The 20,536-nt window shown below is 44.3% G+C and overlaps 1 protein-coding gene across 1 annotated transcript in view; it reads left to right on the forward strand.

Annotated features, from left to right (window-relative positions):
- LOC118596488 (chondroitin sulfate proteoglycan 4-like) overlaps positions 1 to 20,536 on the forward strand; it is a 68,689-nt gene that overhangs the window by 26,804 nt on the left and 21,349 nt on the right. Inside the window, exons 5-7 of the mRNA XM_036207418.1 lie at positions 1,823 to 1,999; positions 14,432 to 14,630; positions 18,480 to 18,611. Of these exons, the coding sequence (XP_036063311.1) occupies positions 1,823 to 1,999; positions 14,432 to 14,630; positions 18,480 to 18,611 (508 nt within the window). The remainder of the gene's footprint in view (positions 1 to 1,822; positions 2,000 to 14,431; positions 14,631 to 18,479; positions 18,612 to 20,536) is intronic.

Here is a 20,536-nt window from a genome sequence, read left to right on the forward strand (position 1 = left end):
TGAGGTTAGGTCTGTTATCTGGAATCTTCTGCCCACGGAACTCCAGAAATTCTCATCGCACCTATGTATGGGTGGCCATGATTTTCCCTGGAGGGAACTGAACTTTTCACCCCTTGTCAGAAACACCCCTGTAGGATCAAAAGACTTTGCTCAAAGGAAGTGCGCCACAGGAGTGGGCAAAGTTGAACTGCTAAAATTTTTGGCTAAATTTTGTCAAAACAAACACAGCCCCAGAGACTTGTTCAGAACTCCAACAACTCCTTTGGGGCGTTGGAAGTTCTTGCCATTGTGTTTCAGTCACAGACTCACTGAAGCTAAATTCAGTCTGGCTTGAACACACGTGCTCTTGATCTCTGATGCTGACCTGTAACCGTCAGTGTTTCCAGTGGTCAAGTCTGAAAGAGGGGAAAGGAATTCCATCAGATTTTTGGTTTCTACATATCTAAGAGGAATAACTAAACCATCCAGTGACCATTGCAGAACCAAAATTAAAAGATGGAATCTAACAGGGATAAAAGTAAATATTACAATTGCTAGATCACTGTGAAAGAGATCTTCTGTGGTAGAATACTCTGATTGTAATGTACTCTGCGATAGTCTATCTACAGGAGATGTATGTTAACTTAAGAGGTACATGATTTATTAGGAAAGCAAGGGCTCATGATCAGGAGGTGCAGGTTGTCCTAGTTACATATCTGTTGCTATGACAAAGTACCCCAAGAAAAAAGTGATTTAGAGAGAAAGGGGTTCGTTTCTGCTTACAATTGCAGGTCATAGTCCATCACAACAGGGGTGTCCCAGTAGCAAGAACTTGCATCACATCCGTAATCAAGAGCAGAGAGAAATAAACACATGTATGCTGCTTGCTCACTTACATAGGTTTAGCTCTATTTCTTGACTCTTAAATAGTTCAGGACCCCCTGCCTAGGGCATGGGTCTACCCACTGTAGGCTGAGTCTTCCTACATCAGTGAACTTAATTAAGACAAGCCCCCAGGGACATACCCAAAGGCCAACACAATTGGAGACAATCCCTCATTGAGACGCTCTTTCCAGGTGAATCTAGATTGTCTCAAATTGACAATTAAAACTCACCATCACAACCGGGCAGTGGTGGCACACGCCTTTAATCCCAGCACTGGGGAGGCAGAGGCAGGCGGATCTCTGTGAGTTCCAGGGAAGGCACAAAACTACACAGAGAAACCCTGTCTCGAAAAACAAAACAAAACACAAAAAGAAAAACAAAACAAAAACAACTCACCATCACACACAACCTCAAACATGGAAAGCAATTAAGGAAACACTGCCTTCTTAGCTCAGAAAATATGTTTAGGGGAACTTAATAGTTTCTCTGATCCATGTGTTTCCAAGGAAGAGAAATTAAACCCCATGGGAGCCTAAATGTAACCGTTTGAATTGTCAAATAAAAGAATCAAAACCTTCACAATGTAGTCACTTTAAATAAACAAGTAGAACTTGAACTTTATTGTGCGGTCCCGTTGGTAGGATGGCGGGGCTACGCACACCAGCACACGTTACTGTTAGAAGTGGCCTTTAAACCCAGGTCTTCTGCTGCCAATCCAGCATTCTCATTACCACACCACATTGCATTTCTCTGCCTTTCCTTACACCTATCCTTAGGGGGGAGTGGTACGTCCCTTATTTTTAGGATGCAGTGTGATGCCATCCATCCACTCGGATGCTCACTCAGACTTCGTGGGACAGAGGCATGCTTCTGTGCTTTAGGGATCCTCAGCTTGGGCCTGTTTTGTAGCAGTTCGGTCCTGGTTTGGGATTGAAGGCTTTTGTTGGTTTGGTTTCAGGTGGAGCAGGGCTTGATTTACTATGTTCATAACGGCAGTGAGGAGTCTCTGGACAGTCTCACCGTCTTGGCCAACAGCTCAGAGCTTGGGAAACAGAGTCTGCCTCGGATTCTTTTTGTGACTGTTGAGTCTGTAAATGACAAGGTTCCAGTAATAACAGCCAATAAAATCCTCCAGGTAAGTGCCGTGTGCTTTTGATTTAACATAAGAACTTCAGGGCAGCCAAAATGGTTTGGATTTATATCATTGCTATTGTGAAATCAGGCATGTATATGACCATGCTTATATGTTAACATGTCTCCGCTGTTTCAAAGAATTATTAGCTATTACTTGCAATAACTTGTTGGATACTGTTGGAGAAAATAATTTCTGTGGTTTCTAACATGTAATTATTTGCTTTCTCTCTGTGTATGTATATATTTGTGTGTGTGTGTGTGTGTGTGTGTGTGTGTGTGTGTGTGTGTGTTTACACACATACGCATAGTATGGCACATTTGTGGAGGTCAGAGAACAACTTGTGAGGGCTGATTCTCTCCTTCTACCGTATGGCTTTCAGGGATCTAGCTCAAGTTGTCAAGCTTGGTCACAAGTGCCTTTACCTACTGAGCCATCTTGCTAGCCTCAATCTCTGCATTTCTTGAGCAGGTACCATTCACAGTGTCCTTGCTGGGACATGGTCTTTTTGTATTGGGTTAGGGAGGTGTCTCCACATGGACAGTTCCCCCTAGATGGGTAGCATGATGACTAAGGAGAGTAAGTTTTGCAGTAGGTGGATCTAGGTAAGAGTCATGACTCCACTGTTGGCTGTGTGAAGGTGGGGAAGTTAATATTGTCCTGGTGAGCAGCACTGAATATCAGGACATTGCAAATTATGCTCCATGGCTCTGATCAGGCTTGATGTCTGCCTATGTGCAATGCACATGTAAGAATGGTTCTTAAAGCAGATGGTAGCTACAAGAGACCTCCAAGTAGTCAATGTGCAGACAACAAAAGAGTGGAGTGCTCATCCCCAAATCTGACATTCATGTCACATCCGTTCTTAGTTAGGGTTTCTATTGCTGTGAAGAGACACCACCAACTCTTATAAAGGAAACACTTAATTGGGGCTGGCTTACAAGTTCAGAGGTTTAGTCCATTATCGTCACAGAGGGAAGCATGGCAGCAAGCAGGCATACATAGGGCTGGATAAGGAGCTAAGAGTTCTGCATCTAGGTTGACAGACAGCAGGAAGAGAAAATAAGACACTGGGGCTGGCTTGAGCTTCTGAAACCTCATAGCCTACCCTCAGTGAGACACTTCCTCCAACAAGGCCACCTCTGCTTCAACAAGGCCACACCTGCAAATGGTGCTACTCCCTGTGAGCCTGTGGGGATCACTTTCATTCACACCAAATACACCCCTTTCCTCAAGGCTCAGGAATCTTTTGGAAGAGGGGATGGAAAGATTGGTAACATGAAGGAAACAGTGTTTTCCAGCCGTGACAGGACAGATGCACAAATGGACTCACAGTGATTGTGACTGCTGGCACAAGGCTTTTGAAAGCTCTGGCCACACAAAGTCTCAACATACATGGGGGAAGATAGACTTGTGATCCCATGATTAGCGGAAGAACTGTTGACATTTGACAGCTGCTGGGAGAAGGAGAGTCAGTTTCCTTTAACGATGTGGCCCTGATAGACGACCACACACTAGGGCGGGCCCTAACCCCTAGACTCGCTGGGCAACACAAACTGTCCTCAATGGAGAAAGGAAAAGGAGGAGGGGAAGAAGAGGAGAAGAGGGGGAGCATGAAGAAGAAGGAAGAAGGAGGAGGAGGAAGAGGAGGAAGAAAGAAGAAGAAGAAGAAGAAGAAGAAGAAGAAGAAGAAGAAGAAGAAGAAGAAGAAGAAGAAGAAGAAGCAGCAGCAGCAGCTTTCTCAAAGTTGGATGGGAAAGGATGGGAGGGGTCATAAGGGGAAGAACTGGGAGGTGGTAAATATCCTCAAAATCCATTGCATGGAATTCTCAAAGTATTAATAAAACAGTACAAAAAAAAAAAAAAGGGTGTTCCTTACAGATGGACGTCTGTAATTGGTCTAAGCAGGGAACACTACTCTGAATATCATGGAGGCCAGATTTTACTGCTTCAAAAACAAACCCACTCTTCTCATCCACAGGCCTGAGTGTGAGCTGTTCCTGTTGCTATCATGAAATAATTGGGGTGATTTGGAGGAAAAATAGGTTAGTGTAGCTCACAATTTTGGATCCTGGAGATCCTGAAAGCCTAGAGCCAGCTGCAGTGAAGGCCTCGGGTCAAAGGCATCGAGATGGCAGGAGCTTCTGGAAGAAGACATCCCATGACAAAGCAGGAGACCTGAGAACAGGAAGGGGTTTTGGTTGTTTTGTAACCCATGTACGCTCTTGAGAACTAACTCGGGGTCCCATGAGAGCCATTTTAACCCCTTCCAAGCAGAATGTTTAACCAAATACAGTTCATTTCCGCTGTTGAAATACTTTTTTCTTCCTGTTCCTTCACACTGCCTTCCTTTCTTTCCCGTGTGAACCTTGGAGTACTTCACTGGTCCTCCCTCCGTTTCTGGGGCTCATTATATTCACAGCTAAAGAATAGGAAAACTGGTCCTTGAGGTGGGTTTAACTATGGGTCTCCATTAGCTTATCATGAGTTTTGACAGTGTTACTCAGTAAACAACTCACGTAGATCAACCGATCTATACAATAAACATTCATATAAAGAACTGGAAGAAAACTGGGCAGTGGTGGCCCACGCCTTTAATCCCAGCACTCGGGAGGCAGAGGTGGGCGGATCTCTGTGAGTTTGAGGCCAGCCTGGGCTACCAAGTGAGTTCCAGGAAAGGCACAAAGCTACACAGAAAAACCCCTGTCTCGAAAACCAAAAAAAAAAAAAAAAAAGAACTGGAAGAAAGGAGGTGTTTGAAGGTTACCAACAAAATGATAAATATGATAAATGTTTAGGGACACGGAAATATCAGTTATTCTGACTTGATCATTACACACATTGTATCTTACAAATTTATGAAATTTAAATCCACATTAAGTTTGTAAATGTCAAATAAAAACAAAAATGTATATTTATGGATTGTATATCCAGCAGTATACATACTAATTATGTATATATACTACTTTGGATGTGTATATACATGCTTGGGTATATATTAATATGTACGTTTTTGAAACATTTTATCATTTAAAAAATGGTATCAAACTGTCTCCCTTTTTTAGTTAGAAAACTAAAACTTGGCAGCATGAGGGTCCTGACTAGGGGCTGGCTGTTAGTTCTATTGACTTACCCTCTAACAATCTCCACATGCTTTCTTTGGGGTGCTTTTTGAAGGAGGGAGTTTAAACACCAAATATTTTAATATATTAACTATTTTAAAGGGTATTGTTGTTTGGTGTCTAATTGATGTTGGAGTTCCCAGAGCTTTGCCCATGCCAACCAAGTCCTTTCTCTTATTTTCAAAGTAGGAAGTGTCTTGCCCACCATGCCACATGGCACATCACCATTTTTGGGTGACCGTTGATGCAGCAGCAAAGGACCTTTGTTGACAGTGGTGGCCAGACAGATGACAGATAGGAACAGGAAGAAAGGGATGAGAGTCAAGTTGGAAGCAGTAAACCTTGACCTCAATTTATGAAGCATTCCAGGATCCATTAATCCACTGTGTGGGCTAGTCTAGGTAGCAGGTCTCGCGTTGTTGAAAACGGCTGGAGTTTCAGTATTTGTTAGTATTTGTTCAAGGCAATAGGACCTAGGAATAGGCTTTTTAGCACTTCAGTTATCTTACAGCTTGGTGAGTTATTCCACCTCTGTATTTCCCGAGGACAGTACGTTCACCTTTGGAACTAGTTTGAATTTTCCCTTGTAGTCTTTACCGCGTTCTCCTCAAATGCTATGTACTGGCTGGCCAAGCGTCTAAACCTCCTGTTTTTGGTTATGTTTGCCCCTCTCCCCCCCACAGGCTCTTCTGTAGCAGTTCCCACAGAGGTTGCTTGCAGAGTCATCTGAGAAGTGACCTGTTAGTTATTGAAAGAAACTGCAGCTGTCAATGGTGGTTAAACGCTGCTATAAAAGCGTACATTTATTGAAAGTTCACTGAGTCCTGGTCCCTGCTGTAAGCAGTGTTGTTTTCACAGTCCTCCCAAAGGAACTGCCAAGACCGTTAAAGCATAGTGTAGTCCTAAAGGAAGGAGTGACCTTGGAGCCCAGTCCCTCTCAGACGCTCTCTCCACCATTCAGGATGATTCTGGTCAATGTCAGCACTGACGTTGCAGAGAGGGAAGATCTCTCCGAGGACAAGACCTTTCTAAGGGAGCATGCGTGTTAGGGGAACCAAGGCCTCCCCAAGGTGGGATTGGCAGAGATGTCCAGGACTCAGCATGCGGTGGCTAAGATTTATTTCAGGGAAACAGATTGAAGCAAAATCAGCAAAGGGAAGCAGCTCACGGGGTGGAGTCCAGAGGAAACTAGGTCAGCTCTCGGAGTGCTTTTCCAGTGAAGTCACAGGGGACACAGTCGATTGGCCCAGTGGAGTGTGACAACATATGCAAAGTGGCTTCTATCAGGAAGCTCATTAGTTGCCAAGTGGCCAAGATATTTTCTGGGACTGGTCAGGTAGGCAGGCACCTTCTGCCTGGTAAGAACAAATCCCAGGCTCCCAGGAGAAAAGGAGGAGTCTCCCACAGACCACACCACACAATGGTTTAGACAGCATGAACCCCTGTTACCATTTAGGGGACGTTTAAGTCAGTGTAGAAAACTGGCTAACAGTCTCAGATACCAGCCAAGGGCCAGGCCACAAGTGGACCTCTCTAAGGAGATGAACCTGCCATTCACTCCTATGAACTCTTCTGGACGTAGGGCTGGGCTTGTGAGAGGATTTGTTAGTATGCATAGTAGAGGGAGGAGCCTTCGTAGTCAAGGAGTATTCCAGAACAAAGGTGAGCAGTCTGAAGTAAGCCTGCCATGAAGAACTTGGGGTGTGGGAAGAACTGGTGGGGAAAAGAGAAGGATAAATATCAGCTCCACATTGAGAGTTGATTTCTGAGCCTAAGAACCCCCCAGTATGATGCAGTTTTTCTCTTTTGGTTTCCAGAGATAAGACTGAGAAGCAGTCAACATTTGCAAGCCCCTCCCCCCTTTGTGAGTCAGGCTCAGCTATAAATGTATCACTGATTTGATAATTTCTCATTTAATTCTTTCAATAATTCTTGAAATTAAAGGAGGGTTACAATAAATATTTAAGGCAGTGAAAGGTTAAGTCACTTGACAAATAACATACAATTAGTAAAAGTGGGATTTGAGCCTGGGTGGTCTGAGCTCAGAGTCCACACCTGCCACCCATTGTGGGAATGATCTGGAAGTTACAGGTCCTATGGTTCCAAATCAGTATTTTAAAAATATGTTAAATGAAATAGAATATGCAGTACCAAAATACCTTCTCTCTCTCTCTCTCTCTCTCTCTCTCTCTCTCTCTCTCTCTCTCACACACACACACACACACACACACACACACACACACACACACACAAACAGTTGGTGTGTAAAATGTATTAACTACTTTGGATAATTGAAAGGCATTGCAAGCTATGGAACTATCAAAGCCAGATATGTTGATCTGGATGAATAATGCCCCTCTGTCCCGCTTTCTGTTTCTGGGAAAACATGGCCTTTGTGTATGTATATATGTATATGTGCATTTAGTGGATATGCACATGTATATGGAGAATATAGGTTGACATTGGGTATCTTCTTCAACCAAGTTTCCACCTCATTTTTTGTTGAAGGCAGTCTTTCACTGGACTGAAGCTTGCAGTTGGGCTGGCCTGACTGGCCTTTAAGCACTAGGGAGACCCCAGTCTTCACCTCCCCTGCTGGGATTGCAGGAGCATGCCAGGCATGACTTTTTACGGGGGTGCTGAGGATTGTCCAGGTCCCATGCCTGTGTGGCATGCACTTTACGACTGAGCCATCATCTAGCACTGAAACTTGGCCTTTTAGGAGTTGAGTCAAGTTCTAGGGATTTATCTGCTGAAATCGCTAATCCTGAACTAGAAACTGATACCATAGGCTTATGACAAAGTTGCTCCCACCTCTAGCCACCCACAACCTACTCTCCAAATGCTGCCCAAGTTTACTACATCAAGAGTCCTCTGTCTTCCAAGTAGGGAAGCCTGCCTGCTGTCCTCAGCTTTGAAGTTTCCTTATGTCTGTTCATCATTCCAGCTCTTCCAGCCAAGTTAACCCCACCTGCTCATTGCCCCTCCACACGGATTTGCCCTTCCCAACTAGGAAGTAGGTTGGGATGGTGAACAGTCCGTATCTTCTTTCAAATCTGGACAGCTCACTTTATGGACTGCTGTGGTCATCCAAAGCCATGGTCACAAAGGAGTCAAAATAACAAATGACAAGAATTTAAATAAATTAAATAAAAGAGGTAGAGTTGAGGTCACATACAAACATACACACACACACACACACACACACACACACACACAGAGAGAGAGAGAGAGAGAGAGAGAGAGAGAGAGAGAGAGAGAGAATAAATAAAGTTGCCTGAAGGTTTTAGAACAATGTAGTTTTGTTTATTGAAGTTTTACAGCACAATACTAATATATACTACCAATCTCAATCTAATTTCAACTAGAAAATGAGCCAGTAAGAATCCAGGATTGGCCTTATTAACATAGAAAGCCTGTCTAGGCAGTTCATAGAGTCTAAGATTTGCTATTATTTTCTGCTCCCTATTATTTTTGTTTTCAAAATATTTCTGTCTTTCCCACTAGACTGTCTAGTCACAATGGCAAATTAGCATGGAAAGGCTAAGTGTCTTGTTCATATTGCAGGGAGTTTCATGAATCAATTGCCAATAACACTAAAGAATTGTAGGGTCTGTCAACACTTTGGGAAGTGAATATGGAGAGCATATGCACTAAATTAAAATAGCGGCTACAAGAGTACATTTTCCAGGAGCAGATATGTGACAGTGATATTTCTCTGTATCTCAGAGCAATTCATTGGTGAAGAGAACGGCCACTTCCCAGTCACAGTGGTAGCTAATACTTCTGAAGTATTTATTCTATGCCTGGTATTGGGCTCGGCACCTAATGTAAGTCTTCAACAACCCTATGCGATATCATTGTTATTTAAAGATGAGGAATTTGTAGCACAGGTCAAGAACTCTTGGCTAAGACAGAGATAGATAGATAGATAGATAGATAGATAGAGAGAGAGAGAGAGAGAGAGAGAGAGAGAGAGAGATACTTAGGTTAAGAGCTCGAGATCATGATGGCCAAGCACTATTGGTTCTTCCTTCACAGTTACAGTGAAGGACCCCAAGGACCTGGAGGAAGTAGGAAAAGCTCACAGCTTCCCAGGAACATGGAATTAAATGTGAGAGTTGAAGTGATGGGCTGGGGAATGGGTTACAAGGAGGTTACTCCTCTGATGTGTATGTGGGCCTGGGCTGCAGGAGGTGATGGGCTGGGGAATGGGTTACAAGGAGGTTACTCCTCTGATGTGTATGTGGGCCTGGGCTGCAGGGAGTAGGGGTGGAGTGTGGGTAATAGATAGATATGACTTGCCCAAATAACAAAGTTAGACAGAGACAGAATCTGGGACAGAGGCAAAATGTGATTCCCACAGGGCCTTCAGATTCACATTTGTTTCTTTCTTTCTTAAATCACATTTATTATTTTGGGGCATGGAAGGGGGGCACACATGGGCACCAAACACAAGTGTGGAGGTCAGAGGACAACTTGCCAGGAGTTGATTTATTTCTTCCACGTTGTAGGTCCCAGGGATCACACTCAGGTCCTCAGGTTTGGTAGCAGGTGCCTTTACCTGCTGAGCCATCTCCCTGGCCCAGATTTTATGTCATTTCTGACCTCCTTCAGGTGATCATAAATGGCCGTATGCATCTTACTCTTGTCAAAGTCTGTAGATAGCAAGAATGTCCAACCGGAGTCAGTTTGGAGAAGGCCATGGGGGTTGGGAGACTAGAGTCCCCATGGCATCCTGGACTCTGGATAGGAGTTCAGAGCCAAAGTCCAACCATTACCTTCTCTAGGAATGCATTTCTTCTGCTGTAACAAAACACATCCTGAAACCACCAGCCCTTCCAGTTCTGTCGCTAAAGCCGTCCGGTGGGGTGTGGGGTCATTTGTGTATTGATGAACCAGACTCAGAGTTAGGACATCCAGAGTGACTCTGAAGTCCGTCCCTAAAAGTGCTTTTTGTGTTTAAGAATAACCAGTGATTTTTTTTTTAATACAGGCCACATAAAATTTTGTCCACAAGGGGGCTTCATTTCTTCATTTTCCAAGTTTCTATACCACTGTAATATAATACTATAGTGCTTTGCCTTGTTTTTACCCTAAAAATAGAACCATTTAGTTAATTTTCTGTTTGTTTGGCGTGGCTTGGCTTTGGATGGTGCTAGGGATTGAACGCGGGGCCCAGTCAGTGTGTGCTAGCCAAGAATTCTCCCTCTGAGCTCCACACTGGCCAGGCCTTGTTCGTTTTTGGCAAGTCCTTATCACTGAAAGGAGCTTCCCAACCAGGTACAGTGGAAGAAGGAGGGGCTAAGAGTCACCTGCGGTCCTGGAGCGACACACAGAAGGGCAGCCACTTCAGAACATTTTCCACAACTCCCCTGAGATCCGAAACAAAGGTCGGGGTCTTTGAATGTTGGTATCACAACTGGGATGGCATTGGGTTGTAACTAGAACCAGCAAATTTGCCCCATAGGTCAACCACACTTCCTCTTCCATGCTAAGGTGACTTTGGATGGCATGCCCCAGGGTTAAGTGTTGTTGTCTTTTAGGTAGTTATTTTTGAACCTTGGGTCACTTTCAGATCTGAATTCAAGTCCAAGGTCATCATTGTTCTCCCCCCCCCCCCGCGCGCATGCCCCCCCCCCCCACATCTGAAGTTACTGTGGCCCAATGCTGGGCACTGCCAAGCTGCCTGGAAGCAATGGGGCTGCTGATTGACCTACATTGGACATGAGTAGAAATGAAGACGTGAGAGAGCGTTTGTTTTAAGGGACAGGTTTTCCATTGTTTGGGGAGATGGTATATCCTAGACGAGAAGGGGAAAAAGCACCATGTAGCCGTAGAGGGACTATGGTGGAAAATGTGCTCTGGCAGCTTGTCTGTGCTCTGACTGGAAAAAATGGGTGTCTACAAGTCATAGGAAGAGAAATGATAGCACGTTCCCAAGTCAGTTTTCATTCCTGAAGAAATAAAAATAAGCCACATGGAATGATTTTAAAATGTGAAGCCTGAAACTAGAATGAACTGGGCATGGTATTTCATTAAACATGCTGACTTACATATTTTATAGAAACTGCGGCCTTTCCACAAGTTAAATGAAGGCCAACATCTTGTCACTTGAACACTCCATTAATTTTGTGGTTTTAGTAGACATTAAAAAGTTGACGTCCTTAGAGCTTGGGGCAGAAAGTCTTCAGCGAGTGTGTTCCAAATGGTGCGAGAGAGAACCCCATCAGTAATGGCAGTTTTTAACAAGTGAGCTCCTCATCCCATCATGGAGGCTGTGGAATTAAGCAGACTACGAAGTGTGTGGTAGGAAGTAGCCATGGTGCTGTCACCACAGCTGGGGCACTTCTGAGTGCTGTTGAAGAATGTCACACATGATGGCTTGCTGGTTGGGAGCACTTGCTGCTCTTTCAGCCTGGGGTTTGGTTCCCAGCATCCATCCACATTGTGCAGCTCAAAACTGCCTATAACTCTAGCCTCAGTAGATAAGAGTCCCTCTGCTGGCTGGCTAGGGTACCTGCACACATACATGTATGTATAGACACAGGCATGCATACATAAAAATAAAATATCTAGTGTTTGGGCTGAGTGTGTATCTTCAGTGATGGGACACTTGTTTGGCCCATGAAAGAACACTGGATTTGTCACCGAGCACCACAGCACAGCAACCAAATCAGGTCTGAAGAAAATGGGTAACACAAAGCTAGTATTTATTGAAGACTCGCTGTGTCCGGTAAAGTGCTAAATACATAAATCAAATCACCCAGCATACATAACCCCGTCATTCCTTGTTACTGCTGAAGAAATTAGGACCCAGAGAAATGAAGAGATGTGGAAAAGTTACATTGCTAGTAAGTGCCAAGACAGCGACTTGAACCCCAACCGCCATTGGACAATCACAAAATCCGGTGTTTTTGAACACAAATAGTTTCACACAAGCATCTGAATTTTGGGCGGTGCTGTTGTTATTGACATGAGTAGATCTTCAAGTCAGTAACTGTCTCAGTTGCTTTTCTATTGCTGGGAAGAGACACCATGACCAAGGAAACTTACAAAAGAAAACATTTAACTGGGAGCTGGCTCACAGTTTCAGAAGTTGAGTCCATGGCCATCATGGCTGGGAGCATGGCAGCAGGTAGGCAGGCGTGGTGTTGGAACAGTAGCTATGGGCTTACATCTGATCTGTAAGTTGGAGGCAGAGAAAGCAACTGGGCCTGGTGTGGGCTTCTGAAACCTCAAAGCCCACCCCCAGTGACACACTTCCTCCATCCAGGCCACACCTCCTAACCCTCCTAATCCTATCAAACAGTTCTGCTCCTTGTAATTAAGCATTCAAATATATGAGGGCATGGGGGCCATCATTCTTATTCAAATCACCCCATCACGTGACTCCGTGAGTCTAGAAACTCTGGCATTCTGGTTCCATCTGATGAGACTCAGTGTCCAAATCATTTTAGACTCAACAGTGAACTCCTGATCTCCGCAGTCCACCCACTATGAAGTTGTCCACCTTTCAATGTGGGAATGTCCCCTTCTCACTGGCAAGGCCCCAAACATGCCATCAGTCCACCATTTCCCTCCCTCTGTGACTCTCACATACACCTCCAGCAGACTCCCAGAACCAGACCCCCTTCCCATCCAGCTTTGCTGTGGCTCAAGCCTCCCTTCTGTCCTTCTTTCTGGGGTTCACCCACTGGCAGGTCCCCCTGCCTCTACAGACCATCACAACATGAAGCCAGACTGGTTGGATATTTTAGGTACCAGGTCAGGACTCTACTTGAATTCTCCCCTTGCCCTTGGGGACAAGCTGACATTTTGACAGTGCGTAATTTGGCCATCTCTTCTGTCTTGAAACATCTCCTTTTCTCCTTTATCTTGCTTCTCTTCTTCCTCTTTGCCACTCCTCCTGCTCCTGAGCGAAGGCCAGTGTTGCCCTGCGCCACCTTCTTCTCCCATGCCCGAATATGCACATATATGCATGGCTTCTCTTTCATCCCATTCAGCCTTCCTCCAACAGACCTCCTGTTCTAACATTCCACATCCCAGAATCCCCTTTACCTTTTTCATGGTGTAGTGATGCTATAACTCACTGTATTGTTCATTTCCTACTGCGCCTGTTCTCTGTGTCCTTCTGTGCCCTCTGCTGAGGTGCAGGTTCCACGAGGACATGACTCCTTCGTTTCAGTCACTGATACAGTGCAAGTGTCCAAAATACTTGGTGGCACATGGTAGATGAACAATAAATTTGGTTAACTGTTAAGATGTTTAAGTATAGTCAGTAAAGTGCTTACCATGCATGTGTGAGGACCTGGCTTTGATCCCCAGTATCCACATAAAAACACCCCAGCCATGGTGATGCATTTGTAATCTCAGTGCTGGCGAAGTAAAGATGGGCAGATCCCTGGAGCTCTCTGGATGGTTAGCCTAGGCTAATCCATGAGCCCCAGGTCCCAGTGAGAGACTTTGTTGAAAAACAGACAAAGTGCAGGGCCCTGAAGAAAGATGCCTGAGGTTTTCCTCTGGTCTCCACAGTCATGTGCACACACATGTGTGTGCCTGTATACACATGAATATGCACACACACACACACACACACACACACACACACACACTTGAACACACACACACACAGAGTGTGGAAGAGATGGGTGTGAGGAGAGAGTGAGAGAGAGCAAGGGACAGAGAGAGATGTCCAGACAATGCACATAGGTTTTAACAGGAAAGCAGCCGGGTTTCTCGGCTATGGTTACAGATGTGAACCATCAGTATGGCAAACAGCACAAGAACAAAGAACCCAGGCCCTTGTTTTCATGTATGACAGGAAGAATAAGGGAATAACGAATGTGCAATGTGTGTTTCCCCTCCTTGACTGTTTAAAAGCTGATGAGGCCGCTAGCTGCTGAAGGCAATGTGTAGGTATTCTCAAACCGACCTAACGAAGCAGATGCTGCAGTAGCTGAGATTGGTGTGGTGTGTTTAGCGTTTGTTCGGCACACAGGGTGCTTTGTAACCATTGGCTCTATAGTTAGATTTTTACATCAGTGCATATGCACTGTTGAGTGATTAACGTTGAGTACATTGTTAGTGAATACTTTTAATCTAAATTGTTGGCACCGGACATGCATGTGTCACATAGACACACATGCAGATAAAACACCTATATGCATACAATTAAAATTTTAAAAAGCAACTCTATTCTTTAAAAATTCCAGTGAACTGGCTTAGCTTTTTTTTTTTTCCCCGTCTTTTCCAGTGGGGTCCAGGGTCCTGACTATGTGTGTGGACTGGAATCGGTTCTCTTCTCTTTCAGGTGTGGGTGAATTCTGTCACTGAGATAACCAGAGATGACCTGTGTGCAGAAGATGGGGACTCTTCCCCACAGGACTTGGTCTACTGGGTCACTCCTCCCAGCAACGGGCACCTGGCTCTCAAGTCCATTCCCGGCAGAAGCATCCAGAACTTCACTCAGGCGCAAATCGATGAGGGTCAGCTGGTGTTTGTGCACTCTGGTAAGTTGCAGAGCAGGGTCAAGTAGCTGTGTTCTGAGCAGCCAGTGATGCGGCTGTCGTACCTCAGAATTGCTGACTGAAGAGCACAGGATGGAGAAACTTCCCAAACTCCGGAGGTTTCTAAAAAACGTGTTTAGGAAAGCTAATAAAATCACTAGAGCCTGCCCATGCCTCCCTCGAGGCTTACTCAGGAGGGCATGGAAGGTCAGTTACCTTCCATGAGAGCCTGTTCCACTCACTGGCACAGCATCTCTCTGTGACTCTTCACTCTTGCCCTGACTATGAGACTAGTGTAGGTTGAGTTGGACCTCTGCTTTTTGTTTGTTTGTTTGTTTGTTTTTTGTTTGGCTCTTTCTTTTTTTTTTCATTTATTTTTATTTCATTTGCATTGGTGTTTTGCTGCATGCATATCTGTGTGAGGATGTCAGATCTTGAGTTAGAGACAGTTGTGAGCTGCCATGTGGGTGCTGGGACTTGAACCCAGGTCCTCTGGAAGAGCAGTCAGTGCTTTGAACCACTGAGCCATCTCTCCAGCCCCGGACCTCTCCTTTTTATCTCCCTTCCCCATGATGGTGCAAGCATTCTAAGAATGAGCAGAGTTTCTTGTAGCCTCACCCCCAACCCAAACATTGACTAGAACATAGTAGGTGCTTCATAAATACAATTTCTTGAACAAATAATTTTGAACACCAACTGTGTGTCAGGTAGTACCATTCTAGATGCTGAGGATGCATTTGTGAACAAAGCAGTTTTTGTACAAACATTATATTCATGAATGAATGGCTGTCACTGTATTTATGAGATCCTGGTGTTGGTTGGAGGCCCTTTTTGCTTCCTGTTAGTCATTCAGTGAATCAATACCAACGACATTTACTGGAAAGTTGCCCCAGGAACTCTGCCAGGGTGGCATGACTTTGTTGTAAGTCTGTCCTTGTCAGGACGGGCAGTAGCTGGCAAGGAAAAGATCTTGATCGAGGCACGCATAACCTGAAAGCTTAAATCTCACTCTTTCCCCAGTTAGTTTAAATTGACTCCTTTGAGAATATAATAAAGACAGGGAAGCTAAGGCACCCTCCAAATTCAGAGGTAATGATGCCCTGATGATCTGTGCACTTAACACACAGGCTCCCCCAAGAATCTGAACACAGTTGAGTCTGTGGATGCTCGCTCTCATGTGGTGGTCACAGAATGGAGCCTGGGATGCGAGGCATAGATTTATTTCGACACTCTCCTAAATCTCTTCCGTTTGTCAGCCAGCACAGGAGTCGCCGTCACACTGGACATGTCATTGTACAAGTGCTCCTAATCCTCTGAGCCACACAGTCATGACCCCATTTTTGAGATGAAGAAACCTACAGCTCAGAAAGACTCAGCTTGGCCTGCCCCCGAAGCAGGTGTTTTTCCATGGAAGGGCATGGTGGGTCAGAGGACAGGGTTTCCATTTGCAGTGATGGATGGAGACAACCTGAGCTCTCTGGGTTGATTGACTTGTCAGCTACCAGGTCAATATTTGCTTTTAGAAGATAAGAGAAACTAACTTATAGAAGGAGGAGGAGGAGGAGGAGGAGGAGGAGGAGGAGGAGGAGGAAGAAGAAGAAGAAGAAGAAGAAGAAGAAGAAGAAGAAGAAGAAGAAGAAGAAGAAGAAGAAGAAGAAGAAGAAAAGGGAGGAGGTAGGGGCCAGGATAAGGCGAGGTCTAATTCATTCTCTTTCCTAAATGGACATTGAGACAAGCTCTCTCTCAAAGGACTGGAGCCCAGCTGCAGATGCCTCTGTTGCTGAAACCAGCTGTCCATCTGTCCATCACCAGCCCCAAACAAAGGGGAAGGTTTAATTAATCTCGCTTAGCATCTTACATTTGCAGAGTGCTCTGCAGTAATTGAATTCACCAGTCGGTACAACAAGGGAAGTCGTTGGATACAGCGAAGATGTGGGCAACCAGGGGCTCTCTGTCACTTGCCCTCTTGAAAGTACCTTTGGGAAAACTCAGAGCCTGCCATAGAAAATCTACAGATCTCCCTATGTGTCACACCCTTCCTGGTCTTCTTTCATCCACTTAGTGTTAGGTCCCACTCTGTGGAACATTTTGTAGTTGTCTTGATGAAATTCCCCCAGTTCCAGCCCTATTTTATTTCTGTATTCATAAGTAACTTTCAGAATTCCTAGTGATGGAAGGCATTCTCTCTTTAATTCTGTGTTACACTAAATACAACTTTGAAAAGCTATTTTCAGGAGAGCAAATAAATGCAAAACAATGGGTTGTGAGCCCTGTTAGGAGTTAGACACACTCAGTGCCCTTTTCTTCCCCAGTCTCTGGCTCTTTGATGGTGACCTATGAACATGTTGGTTAAAAACAAACAAACAAACAAACAAACAAACAAACAAACAAAAAACCCACCACCTGTGAACATTCTAGTGAGGTTTTGGGGCTTCCTAGTAAGCTCTGCTTAACTAAGACTTAAAAGATGTGAAGTATCAACCTACCTCATGTCAATCTGTGTTACTAAGGGAGTACTCATACCTAGTTGCAGTCTGACCATACGGCCTTCATTCTTTGTCTTATTCCCTCTTGGGCAACAAAGACACATTTCTACCTAGTACATTCTGTAAGGGCCTGTAGGCTTTTAATTTATGACTAGATGGACATTTTCAGAGTGATGGGAATGTGGCCCCCAGTCTCCCTGCACAGAGATCTTGCCTGCTGCCTTGTGAGTCAGACTGGTAAAGCACCCTGGGGAATTGGGTCGATGCTGGTCCATCTCCATTTCAGTGATGTACATAAGTCAATTTTCCACTTTATGGCATTCCTAGTCTCTGACAATGTGCGATCTCCGTGCAGATCTTTAATGAAAGTGAGGCCAGGTCATTCCCTTCCCTTCTCTTTCCACTCAGAATATGGCTAGCTTGACATGGATATTTGTTTGTTAATTTCTCTTATCTTTTGAGATGATAGTTATATACGATCCCCCTGCCCTTTCCTCCCTTCCAAAGCTCCCATATACCCTTCCCAACTCTCTTTCAAATTCATGGCCTCTTTTTTCATTGTTACGTGCATGTGTGTGTATGTATGTGTATATGTGTTTTCAGGGTTGGCTATTGGGCACTGGATAGCCAATCAGTGTGCTCTTCCCGGGGGAAAGCCTGTTTCTTCCACTCTCAGCATTTCTTAGTTGCCCACAGTTCTTTGGACAGGGTTGAGCTACAGTCTTCTTCCTCTCTCTTCCACATACTTCACTGAAAGTGTACCTCTAGTAGTTAACTGCAGGATGCTAAATATTCCCTTCCCTTAAGTTTTGATTATCAGTATAGAACTCTCTCAACATTTCAAAAATTATTTGTGTGGTTATAGACATATAGTACTTCACTGATATGGATTGTTTTCAAAGTAATAAAATACAGATGATGAGTATTTTTTTTTAATTTTCAAAAATTACTCAGTGGTAACATCTGTGGTTTGTTTTTACTCTGTCAGCAGTCAAGGGAATCTGCATTTTAACCTTTATTGATGTGTCTTAACTTTGTTTCTTGTCAATAATACAATCTAGTATCACTTAAAGTCAGGGACACACTGAGAAATGACTTCATCAGTATGCAAATATCATGGAGCATCCTAAGCAGGCTGTGACATCTCTGGGTGATATACAGTCCATGGGCCCACAGTCCTCTAGGCTGTCTGTTATGGGTCCAAATGTATGTGGCATGCAGCAGCATTTGATTTAGTGAGCTCAGTGGCTAATTAACACATTGCAAAATTGCTATGTCTTACTTGCAGGGGACCATGGAGGGAGAGAAGGTAGGTGACTTTTTCAGGATAATCAAATTGACCAGAGTGTATATTCTTCTTTTGAAGGAGCAGTGTCAGGAGGCTTTAATTTCCAGGTGACTGATGGTTTGAATTTTGCACCTCGGCAAATCTTCAGCATCACTGCCAGAGCTCTGATCATTAGCTTAGAAGTCAACAAAGGATTGAGCATCTTCCCAGGTAAGAGGCTTGGAGAGCATGGGGGGTGCGGGTGTTAAGTGTTTTCCTATCTATTCAGAAAACCCACTTGGATGGCATAAAGTGATGCCCCTTACTGTGGATTGACTCTAGCAACATCTCTTAAGTCCTCCACCCCCACAGAAACCTCAGCAGAAATTTGACAGCAGCAAGGATGGCACTCTCAACCCTTCTGTCTTTCCCCTGCCTCTTCCCTGGAGAAGGAAGGGCTGAGAAGAGCAGTGGGAAGGAGTCATAGAAGGGGCTGTCTTTCCTTCTACATACTTTACCCTCCTTCTCTCCGTACAGACCCCAGAGCTCTATTAGTTATGCATTTGGAGCTCCATCTCCTATAGCCCAGGCTGGTCTTGAACTCACTGTGTAACTGCATGTGACCTTGCACTTCTGATCTTCTTGCTTCTGCCTCCCGAGTGCTGGAATTACAGGCTTGCACTACCATGCCCCATGTACACGTTGCTGGGAACTGAACTCAGGGCCTTTTCTATGTCCTTTTGCTTTCTTCACACTGCTTGTATTTTGAATAGGAAGGTCATCTGCAGCACCCAGGGCTTGCCAGTGTTTTCCATTAGTGCTGGCTTTGAGTGGCTGTTTGCCAATAACCTAAGCCAGGCTGATAGAGGAGGAGCTGTGAGCCACTCTGGCCAACACTCTTAGGAAAGGGGAAAGATTTACCCAATGGCAAGGGTAAAAAAATGAAGAGAGAAAAAAAATCTGGAATTTGTTATTTCCACAAAAGCACTGAGGTGGAAACAATAACGTCTCAACATGGCCTGAATGTTGGGAAGAAGGAAAGGCCAGAGCGGTCCTGCACCTTGTAACTTATTTAAAGGACAGACATTAGCAATCAAACATAGATGGAGAGGGACACTGATGACTTGATTTATTATGGTCCAGCTAGCCAGCAATCCTAAAAATGGCAGTACCTGCCTCTCACTTTATACAAGTTGAATAGGAGTCTCTGGAATGGGCCTGGCTTATTAAAAACATTTCTTAGATTTATTTATTTTATTTTATGTGTATTTTGCCTGTGTGTATGTCTATGTACCCTGTTCATGCCTATGCCTGCAGAGGTCAGAGCAAGGCATCAGGTCTCCTGGAACTGAGGTTACAGATGGATGTGAGCTGCCAGGTGGGTGCTGGGAACCACTGAACCATCTTGTCATATATATATATACACACACATACATATATATAATTTAGTTGGTCTTAAAGCTGAACTACATGGGGATCCACAGGGCTAGACACTGCACCTGTATTTCAGTACTTATGAGTTAGGTAACATATTCTTGGGAAGTTGGTGGGCTCTGTGACTTAAGGAGAAAACACAAATTGGCGGTGAGGGCTGGAGCAAACCCTCCTGCTTCCATAACAGACTTCAAGAAAAATGACACTGCTTTTTTTTGTTACAGTAACTTCTGGAATGTTTTGTTAATTTTCATTGTGATGGTGGTAAGCTGAGGGTTGAAACTAGGGCAACCCTCACCACTGAGCGGTGTCCCTACCCTTAAAGGTTCATTTTTAAGTTCTCAGTTGTCCTCAGCTTTTAACTTTGCAGAGAGAAACCTTTCCGAATGCAGCAAGGGATCCGTCACCTGTGCTTCTTCTATTATAAAACTTGATTTTTTTCACGCTCTGTAAGGTTTCTCTCCGAATAAGTATGAAACTTCTACCATCCCCTGCCAAGGCAATTAGGAAGTCATTTAGTGTTTTAAAAAAAACAAATTATCAGCTTCATTTTAGTAATCGGAAAAACATGGTAATCTATTTTTAAAATTCCAAAACTAGAGTAATTGTGGCTGCTGCAAAAGATTAAGCACCTTTCCTGTAGCTCAGCAAAGTCTGGTTTAATAATTAATGACAGTTGTATTAGAGGAAAGACAGACACACCGTAGCTCCGACACTTCTGA

The sequence above is a fragment of the Onychomys torridus genome, chromosome 15, assembly GCF_903995425.1.
Source record: "Onychomys torridus chromosome 15, mOncTor1.1, whole genome shotgun sequence".
Lineage (NCBI taxonomy): Eukaryota > Metazoa > Chordata > Mammalia > Rodentia > Cricetidae > Onychomys > Onychomys torridus.